Raw genomic sequence first — 15,189 nt, forward strand, 5'->3', positions numbered from 1 at the left:
TCAAACACTGGATGATTAATCTAAGATGACTGCCTGATTAATTATAAGCGATTCATTACGTGGAAGGAAAGGAAAATGCCAATGGACTAAAAAGGCCTATGCCACGTGGAATTTTTGGCATCCCAACTCAGAAGCAACAATGATTGAGAGAAACAAAGAAAAGAAACATGGTGAGAAAGAGAGACAAGAGATGCCTTCCTTCCCCATTTCCCCAGTGATGAGAAGAAACAAAGGAGCTGGTGAGCAAGAGAAATAGGAGGATCTGTGATGAAGAAAACAGTCCAGAAGTCTGGAAGGAAAATGTCTCATGGTCCTCAAGTCAAGTCATCTGTATGACTCAAACTGAAATGATGTGCTCTCTCAGATAGCACTGCAGCCTGTGTGTGTGTGTGTGTGTGTGTGTGTGTGTGTGTGTGTCTGTCTGTCTGTCTGTCTGCTTATGTGAATAAGTGAAGGAGAATGTCATGGTGCCAGGGTGACAGGGGAGGAAGAACAAAGAACTCTTTTCTAGCTCTTTGAAAATTGTAATTTTTGTAATAGGTGAATATGGGATAAAGAAATTATTTGTTTTTAAACAGACCAAACTTTAATCTGCTCACTGTACATTTACTCCTAGAATGTACCTTACTAAAAATACTTTTTGAAAAATTCCTGTTTTGGAACTGTGAGCTCTGGTAAGTTAAGATCCACATAAGTTTATCAGATAAGCGTATTTTTATAATTTCCCCAAAAATGTGTCACCAGTGAATTTACCAAAATGATGACATCTGACTGGCATCAAGAGGTTGAAACATTACGTAATTCTTAAGTGTCATTATTATATTCAATACATGCTTATTAAGTCTATTATAATAATTATTTGATAATGAGCATGGTTTACATTTTTTTCTGATAATCCATGAAGCTCTTATATCTTTGCAATGAGGCCCTCGCGATCAGTTTTTGGACACTGAGAATTGGACAAGGCCATCCATAAATGGGGCCTGTACTGAAGAATTTACATTCATCTCAGGGAATATCCACACATTACTTTTCAGGGAGAAAACCCATTTGTTTTCTTATGTGTCTCTTTCTCATAGAACTAGACTGCTGTGAGATTTTTGGTTATTTGGATTTCTGAGGAACGCATTTTGTCCTGTGGATTTAGGAATATCTGCCCATCACATGCCTTTTGCCTGTAGCTGCTTCTCTGTTTGTGCTACAGAGCTCTCTCCCCAAGTCAACCCAGTGATTGGGAGGCAGTCTCCTCTAACTGAATTCATGATAATCTTGGTATTTTATGAGATTACCAAAACCAATTTGCCTTTGGCCTTAGGCACATTGAAAGCAAAAAAACAAGAATGATGTCACAGGAAAAAACGCTTTTCATGTTTCTAAGAAAGCCCCTGTGGATGTGACTATAACTGAAACGAAAGTGAAGGAAAAGCTTCTGACTGGAAAAAAAGGATCCAAAATGTCCACTCCGACAGCGCTCCTTGTAATTTTAAAAGTATTTCTTCTTTTTCCGTTGCTATGTAGATACCGTCTTTTCAAAACAAACAATAGGAACATTTTACCAGCTGTACCTTCTTTAAAGGCACAGTGGGAACTTGCTTTCTAGAAGAGCGCCATTTCACTCTATTAGCTGAATACTGGTAAACACTGAAATCTGAAAGAGAGGTTGAGCCCACCTTGGTGTACTGTCACTAGTGAGAGAAACAGGAATGTTAGCCAATTTGCCTGGGGCATTTACGTTTAGAAAGTTGAATTCACAAATAAAAACAGAGGCATATTTTAGATATTTAAGAAATATCAGTAATTACCCAAACTCACACTGTAAGATTCTTATACCCAAAACAGCTTGTATTTATAATCTCTCCTCCCACATCCAAATCTTAAAATCCCTGATCCATTATAGTGCTTTGGTCACACTGCTTTGGTTACAAAGTAAAACTATATATTTCCTACCCACTAAGTATTGAGGCCCTAGGGTTGGGGGTGATTTGAATGCTCATGGATTAGATCACCCTCAAAAGGCTGCCATCAGAAATCAGAGTAAATGATTTTCTTACAACACTCCATAGTTTTAGCATTACCGTATTACCTATTACCATATTATTAGGATGACTCAGCATGTAAAGGCATTTTTCTGGACCCCAACGTGGAGCCACTGTTTGTTTTTTCTTTTCCAAGGCTGTGTAACATTTTCTCCTGGCAAGCTATTAGAGGTTATAGAATGCAGTGGTTTTGTAAGTGGGACTGCTCATCAATCATACTGCTTTTTGAATCATAGCTTGTCATTGTCATTCATGACACTTAGGTAAGTTACTTAGAAGCGTCACATCCAGAACAACTCAGATACCCATTATGCAAAAAGAACCAAGATTTGGGGTTTTGTTTTCCAATTAATACTCTTGACATACTAGGCTTAATCATACGTTGTAGAGTAAGGATTAAAATGCCTAATTGGCTGTAACTAAACAAACTGAGGTCTTTTGATTAATCAAGCCAGCCAGCTTTCAGTTTTTGACATCAAAATTTATACTCTCTGAGAAAAAAAAAAAGCAAGGTCGTGGCTACATTACATTAAACCAACACACAATTAACAACACTTTGTTCTAATTATCTCTGGGCACAATTAATGTTGGCCCTATGGCTCATTTTTCTTCTTTGATAGCTCTTAGAATATTTATGGAGATTAGTCTGTGATGCATTGGCCTTCTCTAAGATCTGGGGTTTTCTTACAAGCTCCCACACATATCTGAGCCAGGGAAAGTGACATATTTATGCAGATTAATTCTTGACATATTGGCATTTTCTAACACATGACGTGTTGCTAACAAGCTTCTCTGCACAGCGATGCAGAGAAGTCACCGGTCCCCTGTCTCTTCTGGCTACTACCTCACCCAGAGGGTCTTTCCTATCCCTTCAGCAGTTGGTCATCACTGATAAAAGTTTATGTCTGGATTGATCAAGCTGCCAGGGCTTAGAAGGCCGAAAGGGCTGCTATAAAACAGCGATGTAGACACTAACAAAATCCAAGGTAAGAGGAATCCTCAGCGGCCTATCACTATTGGGAAACCTAAATTGCAAACAAGTTCAATTCCCTCACATCAATAGTGAAGAGACAGGCAGAAAGACTACGGGTACTGATCAAAGGCTTTTGGTGATGGGTACAACATCAATTTATGGAATGCAAGTATTTTTTTCTACACTCCAAAGGAGTTTCTTTCAAAGTCGGTGGGGGCCTATGCTTTCAAGCCATCTCTCTTCTCTGGTAGCTCAGGTGTGTTTTCACCACCGCTTGGCGTATTTGTTTGGCTATATTTGGGCAGTAAAGATGGACTGAAGCATCAGGAGCAGCTGCAGCTCCAGGACACGGTGGGCATTCAAGGGGCCGTTAGTTAAGAACATCTCTAAACAGATGAGAGGTTTGATTAGATGCTCAGTGAGTGTCAAACACAAACACTGTTAGATCTTAATATACATGTGTTGGATAGACGGGTAATTCCGTGCGCTTGCACTTACAGGATAGGCCAATGCTTTCAGTTTAGTTTCTGGCGTATGTACCCCAGGCTCCCGCAGGCCCATGTCCTGATGGCTCTTTGAGGTTGTTTCAGGCTTTTGCTGCTCTTATCCAGGCAGCTCCCTCCACCTTTCCTCTTACTGCTTGCTGAGAAAATTTGCATGAAGCCTCAAAGACTGATTTGAGTCAAATGGCGCCTTCTTATCTCCTTGCCATCTCCAAAAAGAATCCAGCACGTACTTTTATTATGTAAATTAGTATATGTTTGTCGTCCTTCCAACAGTGTGTCTCAGGGGCAGAGAAAATGTTCCATGGATCTTTGTAACTCCAGCATCAAGTGGGAGCTCAGGCCTAGACATGGCCAATCAGATGGGAGAAGGGAAAGAATGGGGAAGGGGGCTGGGGGGGCAGGAGGGATGGAAGGAGGGAGGAGAAGAGAGAAAAAAAAAAGGAAATACCACAGAAGAAAAAGAAAAGACAGTATCTAAGTAGCAACCTACCTTTCTCAGTGCTAGTCAGGCAATTCTCACATTTAAATAAGTAAAACCCCCAAACTTTGCCCAATCATGGAATTGATGGGACTTTCAGTTGTGATGCTCCATTCTGCAATGAGTGGCCAAGATGTGAGCTTCTGCTCATGACATCCCTCTCTGCGGTCTAGGATTTTGGATGGAACTACTAGGAAAGAGATACACAACCTCTTCCCTGCTGATCAGTAGGAAGCTTTTTGTTGGCAACTTTGCCAGAGCAGGGAGAAAGCCTGCCTATATGAAACCGACTTACAGGAGAGTGGAGATGCAAGACAGGAAAAGCTCCCGGACATACTCTGAAACGTTGCATGAATTCATGCCTTCATCTATTGTTCTACTTCGGTTCCTCGTTACATGACCGCTCTTTCTTTTGTTTGTCAGTCTGAGTAGGGCATCCATGACTCATAATTGAAAGAGTGGTCACAGCACGTGACAGGACAGCAGGATTGCCTGTACTGTAAGGTGTTCTCAAGGATTTGGATCTGTGAAGTAGTTTCACATCCCTCCTCTCATGTTCTCCTATATGGAGCAGTAACGGTGTCCCCTTAGATGGTGACTTGGGTGCTTTTTCCTTAACTGTGCTGCCCCCGTCGGAGTCATTTCTGAGATTCTTAACTTTGGAGAGCCACTGACTCTTAAAATGGATGTGGCAAAATCTACCTCCATCACTCTTTTAAAAGAATGATCACATTTTAAACAGTCTATTAAAATATTTGTATATAAAGGCTTATGAGCCAGGATGCTCATCACATTATAATAATGAAAAAGTGTCAAAAACTTAAGTAGCCAAAAGAAAGTGATTAAATAAATGGTACTCAGCATCCATTGGATAAATTTCTACACAGCCATTAAATCCTAATTTAAGGAATGTTGACTAACCCGGGGAAATAGTTTTCATATGTTACATAAAAGATCAAGCTACTAAACTGTATAAAGTGATATTTTATGATTTTCTAACTTGATTAAGTACAACAAAGGAAAATAAAAAAGACTGGAAATATACATGCCAAAGTATCAATAGCAGATATTTTTGATTGTTGTAATTAAAATTTATCCATTTCCTTGTATTTTCCTAGGTTTCTACAAGGTGACTATTTACTACTCTTTTTTTTTTAATTTTTTATTGGGGAACATGGGGGGACAGTGTTTCTCCAGGGCCCATCAGTTCCAAGTAGTTGTCCTTCAATCTAGTTGTGGAGGGTGCAGCTCAGCTCCCAGACCAGTAGCCGTTTTCAATCTTTAGTTCCAGGAGGCACAGCCCACCATCCCATGTGGGAAGTGAACCGGCAACCTTGTTGTTGAGAGCTCACCCTTTAACTACCTGAGCCATCTGGCCACCCCTCCAGCAGCTCAGCGGCAGCTCGTTGTCTTTAATCTAGTTGTGGAGGGTGCAGCTCACTGGCCCATGTGGGAATCGAACCAGCAACCCTGTTGTTCAGAGCTCACGCTCTAACCAACTGAGCCATCCGACCACCCCTATTTACTACCTTTACAATTAGAAAAACGGTGGTACAAAGTTACATACTGACATAGGAAGGGATTTTATCCCCCCATTTCCAGCTGCTGTACCAAAGAGGAGTTTTTGTCTCTAATCCTACTTTAGTGATTATTGCTAGGTGACCCACAGTTGGATACAAATTAATCACGAGAAAGATATACACCAGACACTTTAAGACAGGGATGTCTGAAGTTACCTGTCAGTAAGCTGTTAAAGAATCTAAAGATTAGAAGGAAACAGTTAAGAATTTCTATTCAGACTATCAACAGCATGATGCTTTATAACTTAACAATTTCTTTTTACAGTGCCTTAGAACTGAAGAGGATAAAAGTGACAGGAAGAACAAAGTAAGAACTTAAAAACCAATCAGGAATGCTAAGAAATGAGACTGTTTCTCTCATAAGTAAGGAGCCGAAGTCAAACGTGGGCATATCATACCCACAGACACACCAGGGGAGTCATCAAAGGCAGGGAAGAAGTCATGTCAGAGCAGTTGAGATGACAAGCTTTCCTCAGGCTCAAAAGCTCTCTGGCATTGGGAGCATGTGGGAAGGGAGTCTGAATCGAGGTACGAAGATTCAGGAAAAGTTCTATTCAAGACTGGGGGCAAATAAATCTTAGATTCCGCTGAACAGAAGGGCACCTAAAGTGTTTGAGGAGCTGCAACTATCACTCTAAAAGCTGCATCCATAGTTCTCAATCCTGGCTGTGCATCTGATCACCTGTAGTGCTGTAGGAAAACACGCATGCTTGGTTTCCGTCTTAGACTTAAAGACTTAGAATTTCCCAGGTTGTCTTCTAGGCATCGGAATTTCTAGAAGTTCTGTTTCTGCATGGGTTTCATCCCTCTTGTTTGCTTGCAGATTTCACTCCTACTCTTATATATCTCTCTCTCTTGCATTGCGGATTTCACCCTTTCCATCAGATCATTCATATCAGTACACCAGCTTGCTCTAATGTCACCTGAGTTTTTAAAAGAACGTCACTTGTGCTTTATCTTTCTTCAGGTGTGACTTTCCGCAGGTCAGCTCAATCATAGGAAAACATCTCAAAATAGTTGTCTGCATATACCGTCTCCACACCCTTATATTTCCACCTACTCCAAACAGAAACTGTAGTTATCAAGCTTTTAGCTGACGCATCCCTTCCAGAGTCAATGAGGGATTCTGTGCTTCATCTCTCTTATTCTCTTAGCAGCATTTGACAAGGTTGCCCTTGAAACATTTTCTTCTTGAGGCTTTTACGACACCCCAACCTTTCTGATATCCTTCTTACCACACCAACTCTTTCCCAGTCTCATTGGCTGGCTCTTCTTCCCCTGCCAGACCTCTATTGGAAGGGTACCCAGGGATCTGTCCTCAGCCCTGTTAAGGTCCACTTTACACTGACTTCTGATGCAGCTTTTTTAAGTCTCACAACACAGACTCTCATCTATATGCCGATGACTCTCAAATCCCTATCTCTAGCCCTGACCTTGGCTTTGGATATCCTACTGTCTATGGAACATCATCACTTGAATGTTTAATAGGCATATCAACTTAACATGGACCAAAAAACCCTGATGACTGTACATTTCTTTCCCCATCACCTCTCCTCCAGCCTTGCATCCCTCAGAAATTTGGTACAACTGATACTCAGTTACTAAGGCCAAAAAAAGTAGAAGTTACCCTTGATTTCTCACTTTCTCTTATAGTCCACATCCAATCCATCATTAAGTCCAGTAGGTTTTTCCTTCTAAAATACATTCATATTTGACCATTTCTTACTAACATAGCATAGTGGAACCATACAAATGGAGCTCAAATTCTGACTTTCATACTTACTATGTGCCCTGAGCAAGTTATCCAAGCTTTCTGGGGCTCAGTTTCCTCATCTATAAAATGGGTATAATAATAATCGTATCTATGTCATACCAAAGGGTTGTTATGATGATGAAAATAGTATATATATATTTATTAATTGGAACAGTGCTTAGAACATAGTAAGCCCTATGTATACAGAGTGTACCAAAAAATGTACACATATTTTAAGAAAGGAGAACTGTATTAAAATTGTAATACTCAATATATACTGATAACAAAAGATGAATGCAAGTCATATTTGACTTGTGCAATTACAAGAGGTGCTCAAAGTGGTTACCATTAGCGTCCAGACATTTCCGATTACGGTGAACTACTGCTTGACCAATGTTGACCAAAGTGTCCACTTATATACATTTGTTTGGTACCCCCAATATATATATATATATAGGCTTGCCAACATGGACATCATTATTATTCTGCACCAGTCCAACGATATTATTATTAATATTTAGTATATTATTATTCCCTATTATTCCTAGGTACCCACCCTAGACCAGTCGACTAATACCTTTCATCTGGAATCTGAAACAACCTCCTATCTGGTCTTCCTCTCTCTACCTCTGTCTTGCTATTAGCCCATAAAACAGCAAGAACTGTCTCCCTAACGTACGAGTCAGATCATGTCACTTGCCTAGTTAAAAATTTCTAATGGCTTCCCTTTACATTGTAATTATATTCAAGGTCTTTACTGTGATGTGGCTCGTAAGGCTTTACAGGGTCTGGCCCCTGTATCCTCTCTCAATGTACCTTCTTCCAACTTGTTAATCTTATACCTTACATCGCAGGACAAAGTGCTTACCTCTCTTTCTCTAACTTGCCAAACTGTCTACCATCTCTAGGCTTTCACATTTGCAAATCCATCTTGTTCTTCCAGATTTTCACTCAACTCTTTTTTCTTATTTATCTTGTATCCAGAAGGCCCAGTATCAGAGGCCATTGTAAGTAAATGCCACACCAATTTCCATCCCCACTCTCCTATTACTATGTCACCTAATGTTTCTTATTCAGAGACATTAATTTTGTCCATTTATTTGTTTGTGTTCTTATTTATTATTTTATGTAAGTATGTACTTTTGGTCCCTGTTCACTGGGGTTGGGGGACCATGAAATTTGATCTACTGCTGGTGTCTAGAAGAGCATTTGGCCCATAAAAGATATTCAATACATATCTATTGACTATAAACTCAATGCATAATTGTGATATGCAGCAGGGTTTGAGAATTACTATTTTAAACTACCCCATTTTAAGCAGGAATTACTGATTAACAAAAATGCTTATGCTTAGCACTTTAATTGTCATACCTTCATGGAAAGGTATAACTGAGTGGAAAAAGCTATGCTTCACTTTAACAAATTTAATTGCCATGTTTTTCTGCACAAATAAGTTTTTACTATAAAAAGCCTCGTTCTTCTGACCTTGAGGCTATAGCTAAGGCATCAGCATTTACCTGAAGGCTCAGAACTCCCAGGTGGTCTCAGGCCTGTTCTCCACCTGGGAATCAGAGATGCCCGTGAAGCTGAGAGAGAGCTAAGGGGATACCATCTTGATTTCTAGTTAGGCATGAAGTTGGTCAATAAGTGGTGAGAAAGGGCTGGTGGGGATGTAGGGAGGAGGGTCTGGAGACAAGCAAACCATGTATTCCAAGAAACGTGCCATGAGTAAACCTAGGGCCTGAGGCCAAAGCCCAGGAATAGAGAAAAAGGAGGACCCATGGTCAAGTCAATGGATCATGAAGGTCAAGTCTGGAAGGAAGATCCCTTGAGTTAGTGGTGTGGAATGAGATAAGAGAAAAGAATAGTCCTTTGCTAGAAGGGGCCTGTGGCATGTTGAAAATGATGAGCTGTATTTTGAGTAAGCAGTTTCTGAAATAGCAGCCTTGAAAATCTAAACTTAACATAGAAAACACCATATCTAACACTGAAAAGTTACAGAAAATGTGCAAGTGATATCCAGATCCCATGTGGTCCTTACAGCACAAATATGAAGTATACCAAATGGTTTCTCCACCTGACATCAGGACCCTGAACAAAAATTATAATTTAGGCCCATGGACACTGAGTAGAGAAAACAACTGCTAAGAGGAGAAAGAAAATGTGTGTGTGATTATTATTTTGACTGCTGGCCCTGGAGTTCTTTTTGGAAGGTAAATGTCCTGTTTAGCAAAATGCCATGATGAGCTCTGGGAACGAGAGCATTAGTGGTGTGCAGAGACAGAAAGAGCGCTGCATAATAAATGATGGGGAACTTGGCTGTGGGAAAGGGAGCAAGTGACCAACAGCTGGCCCTGTTTATGGTATGAAGCTGAGAACTGACAAGAAGGGCTAGTGAGAAATGCCCTGCAGTTGAAGGACTGAGAGAAAACAGCGCTATCAAAAGACCAAGTTCAAAGCCTTTAGACTTTGGAATCTTCTGCAATGACCAATCATCCTTTGCAGGGTTTGATTTTGGAAAAATTGAGTAAAGGAGGTTCTGTTTCACATGAGGTAGCTCCTGAAAACAGAAGAAAGAGTGGTTTCAAATTGAGTGCAAGTAAGAAATCAGCCTCAGAAATGACCAGAAGAGGGAATAATTCTGGGGTGAAGGTGACACTAGACTTTCCTCAGGCTGACGGATACTGTGCTTGGACAATATTTACTTAATTCTCAGTCAGGGGCTCCTCAGCTACTATCTAGGTTGTTTTTAAATAGTGTCATGATAGTAATCAAGAAATAATACTAGACGTCAATTCTGCCTCTCTGCTTTTCCACACCTTATTGGGACTTGTTTGGAGACCAGGAATTAAGAAGGGCTGCTTTCCATCACCCTTCAAATAATTTCTTAGTGCTTCCCACAACACCAGGACCAAGAGATTAGGGTACACAAATCCATGGTGGGCTCAAAAATACACTGATAAAAATATATTTTTTTTGTTTTTCTAAAATCTTGCTATACAACATCAAACTATGCCAAAGTAATTTTGAAGAATTATGTTTAATTTCCCTGCAATCTCCCAAAAGCATTTTGTTAAAGTGTCTAAATCTGCATGGGGGCCTGTGACTAGCTCAGACTGCAGTGTGTTAGAATGAGTCCTTCATTTTCCCACAATAATGGTTAACTCACGCAAAGAATCCTACACAGAGAGCACACACAGTGAATTTTTAAAAACAAAGTGAAATTAAGTAACATGAAATTCATATGAAAATTGGAAGAGACATATATATGCGTGTATATACATCTGTAAGTATTTCATAAAGATCTCTTATTATCTGTTCAAGTAGACAATAGTGAGATATTTGCGGGCAGGGAGAGAATAAACTTAATACTGCACAAAAAAAACTAAGGGAACAAGCAGTGATACTGTGCCTAGAGGACGTTAATTCAGAAAATAAAATATTTTTTGGTGAATTAAAATTTTGGAGCTTACTGGCACTTAGAGATATCATCTATTGCATCCAACTAAAGAAATACTACTTCTCTTTTACTCAGTGAGGACTTAAGAAACATTCACTGCCAAAGATATTTTTTAAATACCTCTTGGTTCGATGAAATAAAATGTCCTTTACAAAGTTGTCTTAATAACAGGTGAACTAAGAGCAGTTTTCACTGTAATCTTCAATACAGCTAACAATTTCAGTATATGGTTCTAGGGAAGTAAGAGATTGTAATATTCACTCATTCCTATTGTAAAATCCAGATAATGCAATCTCAGAACAGCCATGAATTTCCCAGGACTCCCAGAAACCTCAGTCTCCTTTGAGAAGGCCTTCCCACCTTTAACAGAGACAAAAAGTATGAGAACCTTTGGGGAGAAACGGATGATTTCTGGTCGCTTGCCCAAGGGGACCTGCTAGAGGGTCCCTGAGTTGACCTCTCTTCTGTCCATGTGTGACATCACTTGCTTAACCTGTCTACCTTTGGTCACACCTATGTGTAGTAGCTGAATTTTTTCATCCATAGTTCTTGTGTTGCTTATTGTATCCTGATAAATAGGGGGAAACATGATTTAAGGGAAGGCAGAAGCCTTGGAATAGGTAGACAGACAAGACCATGATACAAATATTAACTCATTTAATCTTCATTACTTCCATATAAGATAAATTACTCTTATTATCTCCATTTCTGCAGTTGAAGAAACTGAGGCATGGAGAGTCTAATGCACTCAACGTTTCAACTTAGAAAGTAGAATTGGGATTTAAACCAAACCCTGGGAATCTGGCCGAGAAGTCCATAATCTTAACGATTTTGCTTTACTACTGCTGAGGAAATTAGAGTAAAAAAGGACAGGCCCACTATAGACCACGTGGTGGTCGAGGCAGGAAAGGAGGAACAAAGCAGAGGAAACAAGACATCTCCAGGTCTTGTTTCTTCCCTTTATTGAAGTGTTCGGGATTCTGTAGACCCTATGAGAGAACTACATTTTTGGAGGTTCTGAAGGTCCCTTGTACCTAGTTTAAGAAGAGATGGGTTACCCATAGTCTTTACTTAAAAGTAATTACTGTATGCTCCAGTTCCATATGCTAATGGAAAACTTAATCGAAAGGAGATAAGCTAACTCACAGAAAAAGACACCTCGCGGAAACTTTCAGCACGTGAAATCTCAATCAAGAACTAATAACTGGAATGTTCTCTGAGGATTGCTATAAACATTCAGGAATTAACACCTGGATTGAGGTCAAATGCCATTAAGTAATAGATCAGTGGTTTCAAACTGTGTTTCTGTGGACTGTCCTGGTTCACAAACCTCCCTCCAGTATCCGTTAGCTAAGCTTCAGTTCTACTTTCATGTTTTACATGTTGAACTTCTGCACAGATTTTCTTTCTTCTTTTTTTAAAAAAAATAATGGTCCTACTGCTTAAAATTAAATTTTGTTTGCTTGTGTACAATCATCCTTACATAGTATTGGATATTTTGTTTATTCATTCACTCATTCTATTAGGTATTGGGAAAACAAAGTGAAATATCGAACAGCCCCTTCCTTCAAGGAACTGGCGATTTTAGGGGAACTGGTCCACTTTGAGGGCTGAAATGAATTTAAAGTGAATTACTATACTATGTACTCTTTTTAATGCAATACCATCATCATCGCAAGGTCAAGACTGAGCGATACAAATGATGAGCAAAAGCTCACCATTAACAAAGTCAACACAATGGGAGAGACTCGATCCTATTAGTCTGGGGGAACTGAGAACCGAGAAAGGAAGATTTATCCTCACTCAAAATTGCTGTCAATAAAAGAAGCAGAACACTGTTATGTTTCTTTAAGTGTGCAAAAATTGTTTCATTTCTTACCTCTAGAGCTTTCAATCTTTCTAACAGCAATTTGGTCTTTTCTCTCCCCTCGTCTGCACTGCTGCTTTCACTCCGCGAATCTTCATCTACTACCATGTGAAGATCGTCCAAAGCTTCTTTGTGTTTTCTCTCATCCTCTGGCAGTTTTTCCTAAAGCAAAAAAGAATGATTGCTTTCAATAATCTCCACTGAAACATAAGCAAGTCTACGGCTGAAAAGTTTGGAATCGCCCTATCGCTTTTGCATTCATTTCAAGGCTGAAGAAGAGATTTTCTAATATGTTCTGAGTGGTGCTTATATTAGTAAACACAGTAGATATTTTTTAATTAGTCATGGCAGGACCTCTGAATGCACACGATCTCTGCCCAGTGGGAGAGGTGACCTAACCAGCAAAGCCTTGGATGATGGAGTCATGTGGTTAATCCGTTTTTATCTACACCATGGGATTCAGCTGTGCTCTAAACTGGAGAAAAATAAATCCATCTTCATACCTTAATTTGCAAACAGCTTAGTTCCTCAAATAAGAATCATTAAAGTTGCTGGACATAAAGCCATTTAATTAATTTAAGAGAAATATTGAAATGATAGTGAATTCTGAGTTAGAATTTAGAATTCTAAGCTGAAACCAATTAGTTCTTTTGGCTCAGTAATGATACAGCTCTTAAGGACCCCTGAGTCCGTTTTCTCACACTCCAGGATTTGTAGTGTAGCCTTGAAGCAGACATAAAATGTTGTTATCTTTTCTTGTTTCCCTGTTGGAAGCACCTCACTCAACTTTGTATCTAGAAGCTTTTTGGAAGTTGAGAAGTGTTAATTTGAGCCTCATGACTGGCTCTTGTTTCCAAAGGGGGAACAATGACAAGAGACTATCACATGAATAAAAAAAGAGAAAGAATATCGTATGAAAAAGAAAATCTCATCCATTTTGTACATGTATCAAGACCCTCGTGCTACAGAACCAAGTGACATCACTCCATCACACTATTTAATTCTAACCACAATATTGCAGAAATCATTTTAATACAGCTGGTTGTCAACTCTGGGCTAAACTGGATTATCAATGATAGGAGATTTCTTTATATTAGCACTAAACTAATATCATTTGCAAATACAGAAATACAAAAGATATGATTCTTAACCTCTAAGCACTTATAAAATCTACTTAGAGAAGAATAGCATAAGAAGGAAAAAAACAACAGGTTTTCAAACTGTTTACAAAGGTGCTTTGGCACTTGCAAAATAGTTTAACTTACTTTTTGAACATGAATTATGAAGTATGTAAAAAAATGTTTTCATGTGTATGTGCATATGTATCTGTGTGTGTGTGTGTGTGTGTGTGTGTATATATATATATATATATATATATATATATATATATAGAGAGAGAGAGAGAGAGAGAGAGAGAGATACAAGTATCTGGAGATCACATAGTATCTTGATCCATATTACTCTGTTTTGTATAGATTTCAAGACAAAATTTCTCCCATCATCCATCTATATAAATGTGCAATTGATTAGGAAGGTGATATAGCTCTTTATGAAATCAGGCCTGGGAGTGTCTAACTACCCATGGTATGCAGGCGTGTTCACTTCCATTAAGTGAGTTCAACTCAGATAAATGTCAGGCAAGTTTAAGGTGCAGATCCTCAGGCCAAAACAAAAATCTAGGTCATAATAGTATTTTTTTATAGTTTTCATTTTTTAGGGTTTGTTCACTTGTCAGACTTTCATTTCCATGCTAAGGAATACGTCTGTAGAGTTACAAAGTCACCTTTGAAATGAAGAGGTCCTCCTACTTCTCTTTTAAGATTTTGGATCACTTAATTAAACACTATACTGGGATTGTAAAGCAAACTGTTTTTAAAAGTATTATCTACATCTATTTCTCCATATGAACTATGGTTTTTCATTGTTCTTTCAGCCAACTCCATAGATTTTATTTATACAGACACACACACACACACACACACACACACACACACACACAGTAATAATTAGGTTTTACAGCTAATTAAACAAAGAAAAGCCACTGGTATGGGGAACGGATAGCCAAAAGACTTTGAAATATGGTAGCCAAGATTCCAAGTCTACCATTTACCACCTGGCAAATAATCTTAGGGAAACTATTTAATTTCAATAACTCTTGGATTCTTTGTTGCCTAAATGACACAAATGCAAACACATATAACATACACACATATACAGTCAATTATCATCATTCATAGTAATGTTTTATAAAGTTGTTATGAACACTGAATTAGTGAATATTGAATCTTTGCTCCTAGGGGAAATACAGGGTTATGTTCCTATAGGCCTCAGGTCACAATATTTTCATCATTAATCAATACATAATCTTGTTTTATGAGTGTATCTATTTAAAGATACCTCATGTAATACAGAGGGAGCCAAAATATGTGTACACATTTGAAGAAAGGAAAATTGTATTAAAATTGTAATACTCAATATATACTGATAACAAAAATGAATACAAGTCACGTGTGACTTCTGCAATTACAAGAGATGC

At 38.8% G+C, this 15,189-nt stretch overlaps 1 protein-coding gene across 1 annotated transcript in view; it reads right to left on the reverse strand.

Annotated features, from left to right (window-relative positions):
- NCKAP5 (NCK associated protein 5) overlaps positions 1-15,189 on the reverse strand; it is a 971,300-nt gene that overhangs the window by 260,762 nt on the left and 695,349 nt on the right. Inside the window, exon 8 of the mRNA XM_074327839.1 lies at positions 12,666-12,815. Within this exon, the coding sequence (XP_074183940.1) occupies positions 12,666-12,815 (150 nt within the window). The remainder of the gene's footprint in view (positions 1-12,665; positions 12,816-15,189) is intronic.

The sequence above is a fragment of the Rhinolophus sinicus genome, linkage group LG01, assembly GCF_036562045.2.
Source record: "Rhinolophus sinicus isolate RSC01 linkage group LG01, ASM3656204v1, whole genome shotgun sequence".
Lineage (NCBI taxonomy): Eukaryota > Metazoa > Chordata > Mammalia > Chiroptera > Rhinolophidae > Rhinolophus > Rhinolophus sinicus.